The sequence below is a fragment of the Phyllostomus discolor genome, chromosome 3, assembly GCF_004126475.2.
Source record: "Phyllostomus discolor isolate MPI-MPIP mPhyDis1 chromosome 3, mPhyDis1.pri.v3, whole genome shotgun sequence".
Taxonomy (NCBI): domain Eukaryota; kingdom Metazoa; phylum Chordata; class Mammalia; order Chiroptera; family Phyllostomidae; genus Phyllostomus; species Phyllostomus discolor.
This window is the reverse complement of record NC_040905.2, coordinates 178,701,762-178,720,647: the sequence shown is the minus strand read 5'-3', so window position 1 is coordinate 178,720,647 and position 18,886 is coordinate 178,701,762. Positions and strand designations below refer to the sequence as shown.

Sequence of the window (18,886 nt, the reverse complement as noted above, 5' to 3'; positions counted from 1 at the left end):
CTGGGAGAAAGCTGTTGCTCTTATGCCAAACAATTCCATTCCTCTCCATGTATCTCACGTGTCTTTCAAGTTGCTGCAGTTTCTCATGCTAGAGCTGAAAGGGAGTGAATTGAGTAAGTTCATGTGCAGGCCCTTTAAGAGAAACTGCCTGGGACTCCAGAAGCTTCCATCTTCCTCAGACTCAATCCCCACTGGTTTTTACAACCAGAGGTTATGGGGACTTCTCTTTCTGACTTTGGAACCCTGAGCTGAGGGGCCTGATGTGGGGCTGGGACCCCTTGCTCCTCAAAGAGGACCTCCACAACCAAGATACTGCTCCAGATTTTTATCTGCTACACGTGGGAGAGGCACCAGCCCCTTCCGAGTCTCCACCCCTCCTACCAGTCTCGTGTGTTCTTTAATTCTATCATTCTAGGACTTCTGTTTGCTTGATTTTGGGTGGTTGTGATGATAGTTGGTCTATAGTTTAGTTGTAATTTTGATGTGGTTGTGGGAGGTAGTGAGCTTTTTAAAAAATACTGGTTTCTGGGCACTTTTCAGAGACTCTAATGCATCAGCCTGGGGTGGGGCCAGCATTGGTACTTTCTTTTTTTAAACCTCCCAGGTGATGTGCAGCTGGGTTTGAAAACCACAGGGAGTACTCAGCTGTAGCCTAACACTAGAAAAATTTTCTAAAATTTATGCTCTGAGTGTCCCAGGTTCGATTCCCAGCCAGGGTACATTCCTGGGTTGCAGGCCATAACCCCCAGCAACCGCACATTGATGTTTCTCTTTCTCTCTCTCTCTCTCTCTCTCTCTCCATCCCTCCCTAAAAATAAATAAATAAATAAAAAATAAATAAAATTTATGCTCTGATTTAGTTATACTGTGATATTTTACAATTGCTAATATTTCAGCTCTGTCTGTAGTGCAGGTACTTTAGAGCTTTAAATGAACCAGGTTGTTAAAAAAGGTCATGATGAAAATAATGTAAGCAAAATGGTTATTTTTCATAGAAACAGTGGCATGGCAGGATCTGTTAAAAAGGAAGTACAGCACTGATTTGAGCTGAGAATCAGGAGTTTCACTGTTTTGATTCCAATCCAAAATCCGCCTACTCCTTTCTGAAATATTTTGGATATAAACAAATAATGTGGGTAATAGTTAGCTTATTTTTTGGTTCTTTTTCTGCGGTTAAGAAATTTTGTGGCTTGTTTTGAATTACCATCTCATTTGTTTACCTTGCACTCTGATATTATGTGGGGCATACCTATTTTCAAAATGAATAAGTGTTTATACTGAAATTTTCATCTATTATTGGTTGTTACTTCACGATATCAAAACACCTTAAACCTAAGGTGAGCTTGAGTAGTAACAAAACTCAAAAGAAACTAACTTTTAAAAATGAACTATTACTGATTATTTTGCATTATAAAATTAAATTATATAATCTATTATCTTTTAATTAATCTAGTAGATTCTACAAATACTAGAATAAGGAGGGATTTTTTTTGTCAGCTACTTTATTGTTATTTTTAAAACCTCACCTGAGGATATTTTATTGTTGACCTTAGAGAGAGTAAGGGTAGGATGAGAGAGGGAGGGGGATGGCAGAGAGAGAGAGAGGAGAGAGAGAGAGAGAGAGAGAGAGAGAGAGAGAGACACACACATCAGTGTGAGGAACATTGGTCCATTGCATTCTTGTATGCACCCTCCCTGGGATCGAACCTGCAACCTAGGTGTGTACCCTGACTGGGAATCAAGCCTGCTTCTTTTTGTTATATGGGAGGATGCTCCCACCAACTGAGCCACCTGGCCAGGACATGTCATCTGTTTTGAAAAATTGAGCATGGTGTGTGCCTACAAAGAAACCAGATCGTTAAACATGATGTACAGTGTGATATCTTCTAGAATTTAAACAAGATGAGTGCTCTCTGTAAAATGTTCCTTTGGGAGATTATCTAAAATTATTTAATGTTGATATGTATTGTAATTTGAAATACTATTGATTTTTTAAAAGGGACTGTCTTAGCTGGGCAATCTTGCAAACAATAACTGTTGTGTGGTTAATTTAACTATATTGAATTTTGATTAAAGCTTGATTGAAAAATTTTCTGTTTTAAGTGATTGTTGGGACCAAGGAATGCCAGGTGGAGAGTGCAGATGAAGTGATGAGCCTGCTGGAGATGGGGAATGCGGCCCGGCACACAGGCACCACCCAGATGAACGAACACTCCAGTAGATCACATGCAATTTTTACAATCAGCATTTGTCAAGTTGTAAAAAGTACAGAGGTAGCTGAAGACGGATCCTGGTGTTCCCGTCGACATATTGTCTCCAAGTTTCACTTTGTGGATTTGGCTGGATCAGAAAGAGTAACGAAAACAGGGAATACCGGCGAGCGGTTCAAAGAATCCATTCAGATCAACAGTGGGTTGCTGGCTTTAGGAAATGTAATAAGTGCTCTCGGGGACCCACGCAGGAAGAGTTCACATATCCCATACAGGGATGCTAAAATCACCCGGCTTCTGAAAGATTCCCTGGGCGGCAGTGCCAAGACAGTCATGATCACTTGTGTCAGCCCGTCTTCCTTGGATTTTGACGAATCCTTAAACTCTCTCAAATACGCCAACAGAGCGCGTAACATCAGAAACAAACCCACCTTAAACTTCAGCCCTGAGTCAGACCGGATGGATGAAATGGAATTTGAGATTAAGTTGCTTCGAGAAGCTTTGCAAAGCCAACAGGCTAGTAGTATCAGCCAAACCAGCCAGATCCATCGAGAGGGAACTCCTGAAAAAAACAAGATCCTTTCTCTTGAGGAGCAAGTAGCTCAGCTCCAAGGAGAATGCCTGGGTTACCAAAAGTGTATAGAGGAAGCCTTCACCTTCCTGGTGGAGTTAAAAGATGCTGTCAGACTAAACCAAAAGCAGCAACAAAAACTGCAGGAGTGGTTTAACATGACCCAGGAGGTCAGGAAGGCCCTTCTTACCTCATTCAGAGGGAGCCAAGGCATTGAAAGCCTGGAAGAAGGACCACAGCATGTTACAGTTATCCAGCTGAAGCGAGAGCTGAAGAAATGCCAGGTACTTAGACACTGCTTTTATAAAATAACTTGTGTAAGGACTAAATGTATTTGGGGCAAGTAAGAGTTGTCATAGAATTTCAGAAAAATTTTGGAAGGATTATATGTGAACTCTCATTTGGCTTTGCTCTGTTTCACCCTTTCCTATTGCTGTCTCCTTATAATTCACACCTTTCATGGCTTCTTTTTTCTCCAGTAAAATGACTTTAATTTGTTATATTTATTAAATACAATTTTGTGGACTTGGTCATTAAATTTAGAGAAAAAAGAAACACAGTTTCAGAAACAAAATCAAGTTATACTTTATTGTGTTTTATCCCGCTATGGGTCAGTGGTTCTTGAAAGAACAAAATATTTCATCCCTTGAGTTTGAGGTACTGATTTTTTTAAACAAACAGGTCGTCATATTTGGTAATATTTGAAAAGAAATGTATGTTTATACATACATGTGTATTTATTGCATGTATGTATATTAAGTTCAGAATTACGTTTGCCCACTTTTCATTCAAAAAATGTTTATTGAGCCCTGGCTGGTGTGGCTCAGTGGATTGAGTGCTGGCCTATGAACCAAAAGGTTGCTGGTTTGACTCCCAGTCCTGGCACATGCCTGGGTTGCAGCTCAGGTCCCCAGTAGGGGCCATGCAAGAGGCAACCACACATCGATGTTTCTCTCCCTCTCTTTCTCCCTTCCTTCCCTGTCTCAAAAAATAAATAAATAAAATCTTTTTTAAAAAGTTTATTAAGTGAAGTTTATGTGTCATGAGAGAAATAGTGGAGACCAAGAACTAGGAGACCCAGTTCTGCTTATGTGGAGTTTGCAATTTGGTGGGCAAATGGATGTTCTGCCAGTTTTTTAAAATAGAAAGCATAGTTAAAAATAGAAAAAGCTAAAAACATAGCTGTCTAGTTAGAAATCTTTCCTCAATACCTTCTTATAAAGATTAGAAAAAATCCAGTTGTATTATTTATTATAGCAGTTACTGAATTTTTTATTTGCAGATTTCTTAAAATCAAGTTTTCTCATTGTATCTCTAGCAGTTTAACATATTAGAATTAAAGCAAAAATTTACACTATTCAAAACTAACTAATAATATGATTATATGATTAATATACAAAACATTGTTTCATAAAAAATATTTTCAGAAAGAAAAATAAGAATGAAATTGTTTTACATTTTTGCACATCTTTTTAAATAGCTGATTTAATAGAAGACAGGTGGATTTTCATATCTGCTTCAGCATTCAATGTTACAATATGCTGTTTTAGTTGAAGTATATAAAGAAAATCCAGCATCATATAGATTTGTAGTTGGAAGGGAGGAATATTTAATGCCTTTTGTAGATAATTGTGGATAGTCTTTGAATTTGCACCAAAACTCAACAAATAGAAATCTTTTAAAGGTTACTTGGGATTTGAAATTATTTTGTTACATTAAGATTTATACATTAAAATTCATTGGTCCTTATCTTGTACTTTGAATGGATCTTTTATTCACACCTGATTTTGAATCATCATGCATTGGTCATTTGGAAAATACTTGTTTACTAAGTTAAGCAACCCTTCCAGGTGCTGACCCATTTCATTACACAGTATCAGTCACAGCACTGATCTTACCACCCAAGTCTTTAAGTGCGGAAGGTGTCTTCATGCTCACAGTAGCAGAAACGTTTTCCAAAACTCTTAATTTTTACGTGAAACTTGAGTTTTAGCATTTGGAACAAATACTGTTGTTTTCCTTGAAAATCATGGTTCTCATTTTTTAAGAAAATGTCTGCCGTGTACCAGTGTGAATAACTATAGTTTTTCTGTCATTCTTACAGCAAAAAAAAAACAGTACTCTGTGGGAAAGTGGCAAGTTTAGCTCGTAACTCAAACACTTGCACAAGATTGTTCACCACAGACAACCGTTGCCCTTCGGTGGTGCGGCAGCACGGCTTTACGCAGACCTCCCATTTTGTCATGTAAAATGCTAAAAAAATCCCACATACACAAGGGTTGAGATTTAGTAAGATGATTTTATTGCTTCAGTAAGATATTCTTTTTAAAATATATATTTATTTATTTTTAGAGAGAGGGGAAGTGAGGGAGAAGGTGAGGGAGAGAAACATCAATTGTAGGCCCCTAACTGGGGACCTGGACTGTAATCTAGGCATGTGCCCTGACTGGGAATCAAACCAGTGACCTTGTAGTTCACAGGCCAGTACTCAGTCCACTGAACCACGCCAGCCAGGGGCATGCTTTGTTGAGATGTTAAGTAAAGCTGTTACTGGTTTGTATTGGGAGTAGATGGTGGTGAAGTACGGTTTGGTGACGCTTCCTTTATTCGTGTTAGAAGAAAACAGTTTTACCCACCATTGCTTTTGTACCAGCAGGGCAAATGTAAACATGGAGAAAAGATACAAATATTGTCTTAGTATGATTAGGAAAATAGTTTTGACCTGGACACCCTGAAAGCATCTAAGGGACATGCTGAGAAGGTCTCTACTGCATACATTGTGAGAACTGCTACTCTGTTACAAAGCTTGTGATATTTAACTCAAAGCATGTAAAGCAATGCATTTAAAATCATGGCTTTTTTAAAAAAGACAGTACTTCTGCCCTTTGTCCCAGATAGAGCAGGCCTGACACTTTCTCACTAGGATGAGAAACTGGTGTACAGGTAATTGGATGCTCAAACTTTGGGACACCTAAGAACTGGTTTTCCTTCATGCTTTTAAAGTGGCTGAAATTGGAAGTTCATAAAATCCACTGCTTGGGAGTGGAGTGGGTAGTAGTTTATTCCATCCAGCTGTTGGAAAGTAAAAATTTAAACTTGCTCTACCTTGTGTACTCTAGATTATGACTTCCCCAAAATACTAACAAAAAAGGTACCACAATCAGATTGTCTTGGGGAATGCTAGATTGCAAAAAGCAGGCAGGTTTCTTAATTCTAAGAATTCTCAGAACTTTGAAAGTGCTGATGTATATTATGAATTTCAAAGTGAAAGACATAGCATTGTGTTTCCCAATTTTAAGAAATGGATACTTTTTTTTTTGGTCTGCAGTCTTGCAAGACTAGTAATCGTTGGAGATGACTGAGCAGTAATTAGAGACATGGTTGGTCTCATTCCTCACCTTGTGATGCCTCCTTAAACATTGTTTTTAAACTTGCATTTCTGTTCTTGTTTTCTGTGAGAGGCAGAATAACAGTAGTTAAGAACATGGGTACCAAACACCAAAGGGTGGGATCTTGGCTTCTCTGCTTACTAGCTTTGTGACCTTGGGCAAATACTTGACATCTCTCTGCTTCAAGTTCTCTATACTGTAAAATGGAAACAACAGCAATAACTACCCTTGAGGTTGTTGTGAAGATTTTTAAAGCATTAGTTCCCATAAAGTGATGGCAAGGTTGACTGGCTTGTAGTAAGGCTCCCTAAAGTTTAGCTTATTTTTATCTCCCATTGTTTATTTTTCACTTGCCTGTGCCTAGGTTTGTACATCAGTGGCAGCTAAGAGATTGGGCCCAGTGGTCACGTAGGGCTACAGGCCAGGAGTTACTGTGAAGGCATCCTGCTACAAGTTTATCAGGTTTATCTCTCAGGGAGATAGTGGGTCTGTGGGGGGAGAGGCAGACATTCCCTTTGCTCAGTCTGCTTCCTTGAGCCTCTTAGGCAAGCAGATACGTACTTTTTAAAAAATTCTGAGCCAAGAGGAAATTATGGTTCTGCTCACAGGTTGGGGAATAGCTGGATTTGCTCAGGAAGTGTCATTTTGAAGTTATGGTCTCCTTTTTAGAAGGTGTCAGATAATGTTGCGACCTTGATTTTTGCTATTAGTCGATTATTAGAACACTGTAGCCCCTCAAAAATACTTCCTAAGGCACTTTGTTGCTTTTTTAAAAATTCTAAATGTTAAATTCAAGAGCAGTACTGAATATGCATATACTCAATCAACAGTTAAACACTTTTAAATGAATAATAAGCAATAACATTGTAGTTTTTGAAGCATATGTAAAAGCATATGCAGCACTGGGAGAGCAATTATAAGCTTCTCAAATGGACAGTTGCCAATAGAAGAGGATATTAACTAAGGAGAATTACAGTTATTTTATAGAAGAGAGAAGTCATGGAGGTTACATAAACATATGGGTGAAAGGATTCTCAGTGTCACTTGTTCCCTCCTCATTTGTTTATTTGAGGATCCCAAGCAGAACAAGAAGGGACTAGCCCCAAACCCTCTGTGAACCTGGGGCAAAATCAAGGCTGGCCTCAGTCCACGGATTCCCTGTGCAGAGGTGCACCCGCCTCTACATCACTGCCTGAGGAGTCACACATGTACTTTTTTTTTTTTGTAAGTTAAATCTTATTTGTACAGTGGACACTGATTTGTAAACCAACTACTTGTTCTTGTCTTTTCCTGTGGCTTAGGCTTTGGATCTATATAGGCCTAGGGGTTTAATGTCAGGAATTTGGTTTATCTACTGAGTCATCTTGGGAAAAGGTTTTAATCTCACCAAACTTCAGGTTCTTCAAGGAAAAAGAAAACATGTCCATTTAGTGAGATATTTTAAAAATGCGAAGTATTAGTTTTCTTTGTTTATTTAATTTAAAAATTGTTTTAAAAGTATTACTTGCATAACCCAATTTATTTGAAAATAGTTGTAATTCACTAAAAACTAAGAAAAATATTTGTTTAACCATATTTTCAGACATTGTTGAAATATATCTCTTTATAGAGGAAGTGTACAAAAATTAGCAAATATTCTTTATTTAAATAACATTGGTTTGTTCCCGGGTTTTGGCAAGAAAAACAAAACAAAACAAATCCAAATGCATTCTTACATTCTTTAGGTCAGTTTGGAAAATATGACCTTTGATTTTTAAGAATCCACATTAAGCCCTGGCCAGTGTAGCTCAGTGGATCGAGTGCTGGCCTGTGAATCAAAAGGTTGCTGGTTCAATTCCCGGTCAGGGCACATACCTGCTGTGCAGGCCGATTGATGTATCTTTCAGACATTGATGTTTCTCTCTCTCTTTCTCCCTCCTTTCCCGTCTCTCTATAAATAAGTAAATAAATAAAATCTTTAAAAAAATAAAAAAAATTAACATCCACATCAAAATCTCATGGAAATTCCAGCAAACTTGTAAAAATCTTATGGAATGTACTCTAGAACCTGAATAACTGGTTTTCATTTTAACCAGTTAATTCTTTATGGTAATTCTTATGTTATAGCAACAATAGCTCCTGTCAACTGTTTCTGCCTTCCTTATAAAGAAACCAGAAAATAATTTGAAAATGAATACGGTAAGAAAAATTTTAAGGGACATTGTCAAGCTGTCATTAAGTCACTGCTTTTGTGGTATTAGGTGGCCTCTTGAGTATTTTCCATGGTGAACCTTGTGCTTTCTTTCCCTCCTCCCAGTGTGCTCTGGCTGCTGATGAAGTAGTGTTCAATGAGAAGGAACTGGAGGTGAAGGAACTAAAGAATCAAGTGCAGATGATGGTGCAGGAAAACAAAGGACATGTTCTGTCTTTGAAAGAAGCACAAAAAGTGAATAGATTGCAGGTAGAGTTTATTAATGCATCTAGCTCTGCAGATATAATTGGACTAGTAATTAACTTAATAGAATAGCATTTAAATGATAAATGGAAATGTTTACAAAAATAGGTTTCAATTGAACAGTTCTGAACACAAGAACCTAAGAGAATTATTATAGTCTCCCCCCTAAATTGGTGTAAAGGGAAAACATTTTTATTGTTAGTTTAACTTACATTGTTATCTTTTCTTAATACTTTTCCCTTCCATTGTTTGCCAAGGTAATAGGCAATGTGATAATGTTATAAGTTGGATGGCAGGTAATGAGGAAAATAATACAGAACTTTTGTGGCCCTGCCAACAAAATGAGCCCACTTTTTAAGTCACTTAAGGGCCAGATGGCAAGTCTGGTTATCACCAGCTGCAAAAGTGGGTTCACAGTTGTGAATACATGAAACAGAATTTATTCTTGCATTATAATTTATTCTTGTATTATATATTATTCCATAGGAACAACTGTAAACCTACTTTAGCCTATCCCTGTATATTCTGGGTATGATGAGCTCTTTGTCAGTTACATGGTTCCAAATATTTTTCTCTTTGGCTTTTCACTCTCGAGGTCTTTTGATGAAAAGACATATTGCAACCAAATTCAACAATCTTTTTCTTTATGGTTAATGATGTTTATGCTCTAACAAGCCTTTCCTTTTCTTTTCCTTGGAGGATATTTTCTATGGTATCGTCTAGGAGCTTTATTGTTTTGCCTTTAACGTTGAGCTCCACAGTACTTCTATAATTGATTTTTGTGTATGGGTAAGGTAAACATATTTTTTTTCTCCATGTAGATATCCATTTGTTCTGTCACCATTTATTGAAGAGACCATTCTTTCACCACTGTTCTGAGTGCTATCTTTGTCATAAGTCAAGGTTCATTTGTGCCTGAATTTGTTGTCTGTTAAATTTCTTGTATTTGGTTTGTCTATCCTTGAAACATTCTCACATTTTTTATTTATTGTAGGTTCATAATAAGTTTAGACTAGGGATGTCAAACTCATTTTCACTGGGGGCCACATTAGCCTCATGGTTGCCTTCAAGGGGCTGATTGTAATTTTAGGACTGTGTAAATGTCAGTACTCTTTAACTAGGGCCATGGAGCTCTACATTCAGCCCTTTGAAGGCAGCCTCAAGGCTGATGTGGCCCCTGGTGAAAATGAGTTTGACACCCCTAGTCTAAATATTCAGTGAAGCAAGGCCTTTTGCTTGGTTTCCCTAACCTCTAAGAATGTCTTGGTTTTTCCATATAAATTTTGGAATCAGCTGTCAAGAGCCACAGAGAAAACCACTTATTGTGATTTTGATTGGGATTGTGCTGTCTGTAGATTCATTTGGGGAAAATTGACATCTTTTGATTTTGAATCTTCTAATCCATGAGTATGGTATTTTCCTTTATTACTTAGGTTTCCTTTGTGTGTGTGTGTGTGGAAGTATTCTTCATCTTTTGTTAGACTCATTTGTAGACACTTGATTTTTTTTAATGTAACTAAATGGAATCTTTTTAAATTTTCGTTTTCTTAATTGTTGGTATTTATAAATATATTGATTTTAGTATATTGATATACTCAGCAACCTGACCAAATTTACTTTTTTAAAATTATATTTTATTGATTATGCTACTGCAGTTGTTACAATTTTTCCCCCTTTGACCCCCTCCACTCAACACCCCCTACTCCCTCAGGCAACCCCCCACCATTGTTCATGTCCATGGGTCATGCATGTAAGTTCTTTGGCTACTCCATTTCCTATACTGTACATTACATGCCTATGGCTATTCTATAATTACCTGTTTGTACTTATTAATCCCCTCACCTCTTCACCCATTCCCCACATCTCCCTCCTATCTGTCAATCATCAAAATTCTCTCTGTATCCATAATTTTGTTTCTCTTCTTGTTTGCTTAGTTTATTTTTTAGATTCAATTGTTGATAGATATGTATTTATTGCTGTTTTATTGTTTATAGTGTTGATCTTCCTTTTCTTAAATAAGTCCCTTTAACATTTCATATAATAATGGTTTGGTGATGATGAACTCCTTTAGTTTTTTCTTGTTGGGGAAGCTCTTTATCTGCTCCTCCTTTCTAAATGATATCTCTGCTGGGTGGAAAAAATCTTGGCTGTAGGTCCCTGCTCTTCATGACTTTGGATATTTTTTGCCAATCCCTTCTAGCCTGTAAAGTTTCTTTTGAGAAATCTGCTGACAGACTTATGGGAACTCCCCTGTAGGTAACTAACTGCTTTTCTCTTGCTGCTTTTAAGATTTTCTCTTTATCTTTGACCTTTTTACATTTTAATTATGATGTGTCTTGTAGTGGGCCTGTTTGCCTCCATCTTGTTTGTGACTCTGTGTTTCCTGGATTTGCATGTCTATTTTCTTCCTCAACTTAGGGAAGTTTCTTTCATTTTTTTCCAAGTAGATTTCTGGTTTCTAGCTCGTTCTCTTCTCATTCTGGCACCCCTATGATGTGAACATTGGACCTCTTGAAGTTGTCCCAGAGACTGCTTACACTATCCTCCTTTTTGGGATTTTCTTCTTCTTCTTCTTCTGATTGGTTGTTTTTTGCTTCCTTACGTTCCAAGTCATTGATTTGATTCTCAGCTTTATCCACTCTCTTGCTTCCCTGTAAATTATTTTTTTTTATTTTAATTAGTGAATTTTATGTTTCTGACTTTTTTTTTTAATGCTGTTGAGGTCCTGACTAAGTTCCTTGAGCACCCTTACAACCAGTGTTCTGAACTCTGCAGATTGCTGTTCTCCATATTGTTTAGTTTTTTTCTGGAGTTTTGATCTATTCTTTCATCTAGGCCTTGTTTCTTTGTCTCCTCGTTTTGGCAGCCTCCCTGTGTTTGTTTCTATGTATGAAGTAGAGCTGCTATGGCTCCCTGTCTTGGTGGTGTGACCTAATGTAGTAGGTGTCCTGTAGGGCCCAGTGGCACAGCTTCTCCATCACCCAAGCTGTGTACACTCAAGTGTTGGGAACTGCCCCGCCTGGTATCAGAAGCTGTAACCCCTGCATGGCTAAGGCTGAGTGAGTGACCTTTGGACCATAAGCCACTAAGGAGACAAAGCTTATCTTTCTGGCAGGGGTGCCACCTCTGCTCCTTTTACTTCACCCTGCCTGGCCCCCAATGGTTGATCAGTTAGCCATTGACAAGGTAAGATTCCTCAAGGGGGGAATGACTTAAGACAGGCACGATCACAGGGAGCCCCTAGGGAAGGACTTGGGGGGCTACAGATAAAGGGGGTGATGGACCCTTGCCCCTCGGCTTTGATGTAGCCTATGGCCTCATTCTGTCTTCGAGAAGTCTCCTAATCTCTTGGCTGCTTTACTTCCCCTGCATGACTTAAGCCTGGAACAACGACAGAGGGCGGTGCAACTCTGTGCTGGAAAGGGCGGGTTCCCTGGGTGATCATGCCTAAGAAAGAATATATAAAATTCTGTGAAACCTACTTTGCTAAGAATGCTCTCAATTATATGATAAGGGTCCAAGCAGGAAATGACTTTGTTTCCCAAAGTCTTGTAGCCCTTTAGCTAACAGACCCTGACTCAGAATAAGCCCTCAGTAGTTCTTTGTATGCATGCTATCTATAGTTTGATCCTTACTGCCTGACAATGATTAATGAGCTTTACCTGTATTCCTGTGCAAATTTAAAGCCAGTTAAAGCTTGTCAAGGCAAGGGCTGGGGTACTCTCCTCTTGAGAGAGTAGCTGTGCCATCCTTTTTCTTCACAGGACTCTGTAGTCCATGTGAATGTATCTTGTCTCATCCATAACACTGGACACTGTGGGCCAGTGTCCGTGTCAAACATCAGTGTACAATTATCTCTGAGATTATTTTGGGTATATGCCCAGGAGTGGAATTGCTGAGTCACATAGTAATTCTATAACTGTTGTCTTTGGAGAAAGAAAATGCAGCCACACAATATAGATTTGGATTTTGGTTGCCCAGGTGGGTTTTGGTTCATATTGGTTTGGGTTGGTTGCATCCTGGTTTGGATTTTGGTTGCATAAGGGGCCTGAGGGCAGTGGAGCTTGCATGAGGTCTGTGGCTGAGTTGAATGGCTGCTCCATTAAGGTGGTGAAAGGGCTTCAGAAGCAACCCGGAGCAGAAGTGGCGCCCCTGCCAGGGAGATAAGCTTTGTCTCCCTCGTGGCTTAGGGTCTGAAGGTTGCTCACTCAGCCTTAGCCATGGGGTGGTTACAGCTTCTGAAACCAGACAGGGCAATTCCCAGCACTCGAGGTGCACTCTTCATGTGGGCTGAGTATTCCTTCCTCTTGTACTTGAGCCTAGATTGCTGGTGGCAGGTCAACTGGAGGGATTTACCCAGGTCAGTTAGCTGCAGGGACTGGCTCTGACCACTGACCACCAACTTCTGCCTTCTGTGGAGAATCAACTGTGCAGGTCCAGGGTGATGGTGCTCTAATGTGGTTTTTAGCTCTTCACAGGGTGCACAGGCCCTGGGTGTCTTGGGTGTTTCAGATCAAGGTCAGCCTCTACCTGTTGTCTGCCCTGGCCCACCTTGAATGAGCTATAAAGCAATCTGAGATGGCTGCTGCTTTGGGCTTGGAGGTTCCCAGGGGAAGCTAAGCTGTGAATCTAGGCTGCCTGCTGCAAATGCTAGGCCCGGTGCCACTTTGTAAGAGGTACAGGGGCTGGGGCTCACTGAAGCTGGCTGTTGCTTGTTTGAGAAGATTCACAAAGATGTGAAGGATGAGCCAAGACTGGCCATTTGTGTGCAAAGTCACTGTTAACAGCTTGGTTGGACCTGTAAGTTGGGTGGGATGGAGTCTCTAGGGCTCTCCAGAGCAGGGCAAATAGTGTTAGCCAGGTTGATGGGGTCTCAGGTATGGCATCTGCCTGCCAGCTCTGTGGCTCTGTTTGGGGAGGGATCAGAATAGGGACAGTTTCCTCTGCCTGCCCTTAAGAGGAACCACTTGGGGCTTCAGAAGTTTCTTCCACTGACTCAATCCCCACCGGTTTTTGCAGTCAGAAGTTATGGGGACTTACCTTCTTGGAACTGGAAACCTGGGCTGGGCTGGAGGAACTGGTGTAGGGCTGGGATTGCTTGCTTCCAAGATATCCCTGCAGAATTTTTATTCACCGCACATGAATGTGGGACCAGCCCATTCCGTGTCTCTGCCCCTTCTACCAGTCTGGATGCATGTGGTTTCTTTAATTCCATAGTTGTTGGACTTCCACTGAACTCTGTTTCTGATGGTTCTGTGTCATGGTTGTTCTATAGTTTAGTTATAATTTGATGTGGTTATATAAAGAGATCAGCTGTATTTACCTATACCTCCCTGTTGACCAGAAGCCCTAAATTCACTTTTTAATTCTACTATTTATGTAAATTCTTTTCGATTACGACAGTTTTATGTCTTCCTTTATAATCCTTATACCTTTTTCTTAACTTTCTTCTTTGACTGGGATCTTCAATACAGTCTTAAATACATGTGATAGCAAGCATCTTGTCTTGTTTCAAACTGTAGAGGAAAAGCTTTCACTATTAAGTACCATGTTAGTGGTGGCTATTTTTTGTTGACCTTTTATCAAATCAAGGCAAATTTTTTGGCTGAGAATTTTTATTATGAATTTTATCATATGATTTTTCTTTATCATGCATGTTCTCTTAGTGTGGTGAATTATATTGATTTTTCTAATTTTAAACCAGTCTTGCATTCCTGGACTAACATTCCTAGACTAAATCTTTTCTCTTTTCTTGGCCCTGATGTATTGTTCTGTCCGGGGTCCCCAAGACCACCCTCAGGTTGAATGGTGCACTAAGGGGACTCAGCATATAGTCATGCTCATGACTAAGATGTATTATGGCGAAAGGAGAACGGTGAACTGCAAAGAAAAGGCACATAGAGCAAAGTCTGGAGGAAACCAGGCACAAAATTCCAAGAGTTTTCTCCCAGGGGAGAGTCACATGGAGGTGCTTAATTCTTCCAGCAGTGGTTATGACAAGACAAGTGAAACGTTGTTTCCCAGGGAAACTCAGAAGAGGCTCAGTGCCTGTGGTTTTTATTGAAGGCAGTCTCTGCCCAGCACGCACCGAGGTTCCAGACTACCAGAAGGAAGGCAGGTGTTCAGCGTAGAGCACACTGTCTGCACAAAACAGTCGGAGCACACAGAGCCACTCTCATCTAAGCTTATCTTTACCTACATTCCACATTCAGCTCAAAATATTTCCTAGTTTTTATTGTGACTTTTTTCTCTGACCTGAGGGTTATATAGTTATTTTATTTCTAACACATGGAGGATTTAAAAAAATAATTTTTAGTTTAATTGCATTGTGGTCCTTATGATTTCAGTCCTTTGACTATGTTGAAATTTGCTTTATGGCTCAGTATGAGGCCAATTTTTATAGATATTACAGATATGCTTGAAAAGAAAGTATATTCTGTAATATTGGGTGCTGTTAATTCTGTTAATCCTGTTGTTCAGGTCTATATTTTTACCCATTTGTTGGGGTATTTTTGTTATATCTGTAATTTATAGTGATGAAGTCTCCCACTGTGATTTTGGATTTGTCTTACTTCTCCATGAAGTATATGTAATTTTTGCATTATATATTGAAGCTGGGTTATTAAATACATAGAAATGTAGAATAATTAGATCATCATAGTGAGTTGATCAGTTTAAAAAATCGTTTTTACCTCTTTTTATCTCTTGTCATGTTTTTGCCTTGAAGTCCATTTTGTTAGGAATACAGCTATGCCAGCTTTCTTTTGATTAATATTTACATGGTATTTCTTTTTTCATCTTATTTTCAATCTTTCTGTCTATTTTAATTTTGTTTCTTGTAAGCAGCAGGTTAGATAATTTTACAATCTTCTCCGACAATCTTTATCTTTTAATTGGATTACTTACTTCATTTATAAATTTAACATAGTTACTATTATGTGTGGCTATAATCCCGTACTGTTCATGTATTCTCCCTGTTCTGTGTTCCCTTTTCTCTCCTCTCTTACCTTCTTTTGGATTGTGTTTTTTTAATTTTCACTTCATTAGCTGAAAAGTTGTACTTTTACTCTTTTTTTAGTGGTTATCCTAGAGGGTATGCCATTCATCCTTGTCTTAATAAAATTTAATATTAATTGGTATTTTTACTCTTTTCCCAGAGAATGTAAAGATTCCATTTAACACCTACTCTCAACTCATGTACTATTTTGTTGTATATTTTAATTATCTGTATGTATGACTTTCAAATAAGGTTGCATTTTTATAGGTCAGCATTAACACAGTGAAACTTGAAGATTTTAAAATATTTTTAAACACCGTAGTGCATGTGAAATGCTAAAATGAATGACAATTTCTTGTTTACATAGTTTTGTGCTTGTAAAACAAAGATTGATGTTGGAGTTTTCTGGTTTGAATATACTTTAAACATTTTTTAGAGGATACTTAAAAAGCTAAATCACACACACACACGCACACACACGCAGCCCCCACCCGTACACAATGTGTCCTGCCTTTGGTTTCCAAGCTCCCCTTTCTCCCAGGACTATCAGTTGCCTATCTTCTATCTCTTTGTGCTTTCGGCTTTCTTTTTCACTGAGTAAAGGCTTTCATTTCACAGCACCTGCTGCCACTTTCTGTCTCCTTTGCTGCCACCTCTGTTATTTGCAGCTCTTCCTTCCCTTTTCAACTTTCTTGTCTCTTGTTACTTCTTGGATTTCACTCAGAAAGTCCAAACTTTTGTAAAGATGAGCTAATCAGAATGCTTCAGGTTGACAAGCCAACCAGTCACAGTGTATGGGGCCTTTTTTTTTTTTTTTTTGAGTATCTAACTATGCTGTATTTGTTGCTGCTTACTCTTCAGAGGTGTTTACCACTCAGAACAGTCCTATACACCTGTGAACACAAGAAGTCTTTGGATAAATGAGGTTTTACTGTACTGTTAAGGTAGTTGTGACTTACAGTTACGATTTTGGTCAATATATAATTTATTTTTTATCATTATCTGTATACATACTGAGGATCTCTATTTTTAAAATTCTCATTTCTCTTCTACAAAGAATGAAAAAATAATAGAACAACAACTTCTTGTGGATCAACTGAGTGAAGAACTAACAAAACTTAACCTCTCAATGACTTCTTCAGCTAAGGATACTTGTGGAGATGGGCCAGATAACAGGATACCTGAAAAGAGACCATATACTGTACCGTTTGATACTCATTTGGGGCATTACATTTATATCCCAGCAAGATCAGATACCAGGAAGGTAAAGTCTAAACATTAATCTTTCTCTTATTTTGAGATCTTAAAAATATTAATGTAATATGATATCATAGTGTATGTATATAAGTCTCAGCAGGTATGTTTGGTTTCTGTTTGGTTTTGTGGACTTTGTGTATCCTCTTTTATAATATCATGGTTTTATTTTATTTTATTTTTTTTTAAGATTTTATTTATTTTTAGAGAGCAGGGAAGTGAGGGAGAAAGAGAGGGAGAGAAACATCCATGTGTGGTTGCCTCTTATGTGTCCCCTGCACTGGGGACCTGGCCCATAACCCAGGCAAGAGCCCTGGTGACGCTTTGGTTCACAGGCCAGCACTCAATCCACTGAGTCACACCAGCTGGGGTTCATGCTTCTTTTAAGTAAAAATATCAGTAAGTAAGAGAATGTATGGTCATATTTGGAAGGAACAGTTGACAGTAATATCTGTCTATATTCACCAAGGAGGAAAACCTGTCCTTTGCCATCTTATTTTCAGACATGACAAAGTAATATATTCGTGAATTTTTTTTTCTTTAACCACATCAAATTGAGATGAGGATGGAGGTTATTTCTTTTGATTTATTTGGTTTGTCTTATTTTCTTTTTAAAAAGACTTTATTTATTTTTAGAAAAAGGAGAAGTGAAGGGGAAAGAGAAGGAGAGAAACGACATTGTGTGAAAGAAACATTGATCGGTTGCCTCTTGTACACACACTGACTGGGGACTGAACCTGCAACCCAGGCGTGTGCCCTGACTGGGAATTGAACTGGCGACCTTTCACTTTGCGGACGACACCCAAACAACTGAGCCACGCTGGTCAGGGCAATTTTTCCCAAAATGACATTCATGTATTACTCAGTCTTGCCAACCTGACATGTCAAGACTGTATAAAGAGCAGTATAGACTTTTAATTTGTATTTATTTATGAGTATATGTGTTGTAGTAATATATGCACATGTTTCTCTTGAAAAATCATCAAGTAATCTCTACTATGGAAAAGACTGATTAGCAAATTCATGAATTTGGGTTTTTATTTATTGATTTTATGAAGAGAAATGGTTTGTTTGTGGTCTGTGTGATTGATGGTTACAGTCAAAGGGATACGAAATATGTGAAATGCCACAGACTTTGCAGTTAGACAGGCTTGGATATGAACAGCAGCTCTCTTATGTAGGCCCACATATGACTGAACCTGTCCGAGTCTCACGTTCCTTACCTGTCAGAAAGGGGGAGGGGTCTGTGGAGAATTTACATGAGATACTGACTCTGAAAGCGCCTGGCACATTGTGCCTTCAATATATGTCTTTGGGGTACTTGTACTGTGTCCCAGGCTCAGTAGCTCAGAATAAGTAAGACAGATGTTACCCTTACATGTATGGTTTTCAATTTTGAGTGGTTGAATTTTAAAATTTAAACCATTGTTATTAATTTCAGTTTTACTTTGTAGAGCCATCGACATTATCCTTATGGTTAAATATATGGTACCTTTTCATAAAACATTTAGGAAAAAAGATAAATTCTTCACATGATTCACATAATTCCTTCAACTTAGTACCTATATATCATCTTCTATATTTAATTGTTTTACTATTGGCTAGGTATGTGAAAGTATTTCCTGTTTCCATTCTTTTTAAGAATATATATTTTTTCTGATTACAAGAATTACACTTATTCTCTTTCTGTTTTTTACTCCTACTAGACATTAACACACACACACACACAGACTCTTTGGGGAGATAAAGCTCTATGGGCTCTTGAGAAAGGTAGGCCTTTCTGTTATCTCTAGTTGTTTAATTAGAACTGAAGCAGACATCTAGAATTGTTTCAAATTAGTAAATTTTTAGCATTGTTTTGTTTTTAAGAATTTCCTTATACCCCAAAAGAACCATCTAGCCGCTTTATAAAGGGAAAAAGGAAGAAGGTGCAAAGGTCATATGAGTAGCAGTTTTGAGAGCTCTCCTAATGTGTGTCTAGAAATCCTGGCCACGTCTTTTGTCTGGCCTGGTTATTGCGGCAGACGTGAA

The 18,886-nt window shown here is 38.4% G+C and overlaps 1 protein-coding gene across 2 annotated transcripts in view; it reads left to right on the top strand.

Annotated features, from left to right (window-relative positions):
- KIF27 (kinesin family member 27) overlaps window positions 1-18,886 on the top strand; it is an 86,685-nt gene that overhangs the window by 15,907 nt on the left and 51,892 nt on the right. Inside the window, exons 4-6 of one of the 2 annotated variants that reach the window (XM_028515047.2) lie at window positions 2,104-3,065; window positions 8,467-8,610; window positions 16,659-16,865. In XM_028515047.2, the coding sequence (XP_028370848.1) occupies window positions 2,104-3,065; window positions 8,467-8,610; window positions 16,659-16,865 (1,313 nt within the window). The remainder of the gene's footprint in view (window positions 1-2,103; window positions 3,066-8,466; window positions 8,611-16,658; window positions 16,866-18,886) is intronic. The other variant, XM_036021787.1, reaches the window with a different exon arrangement.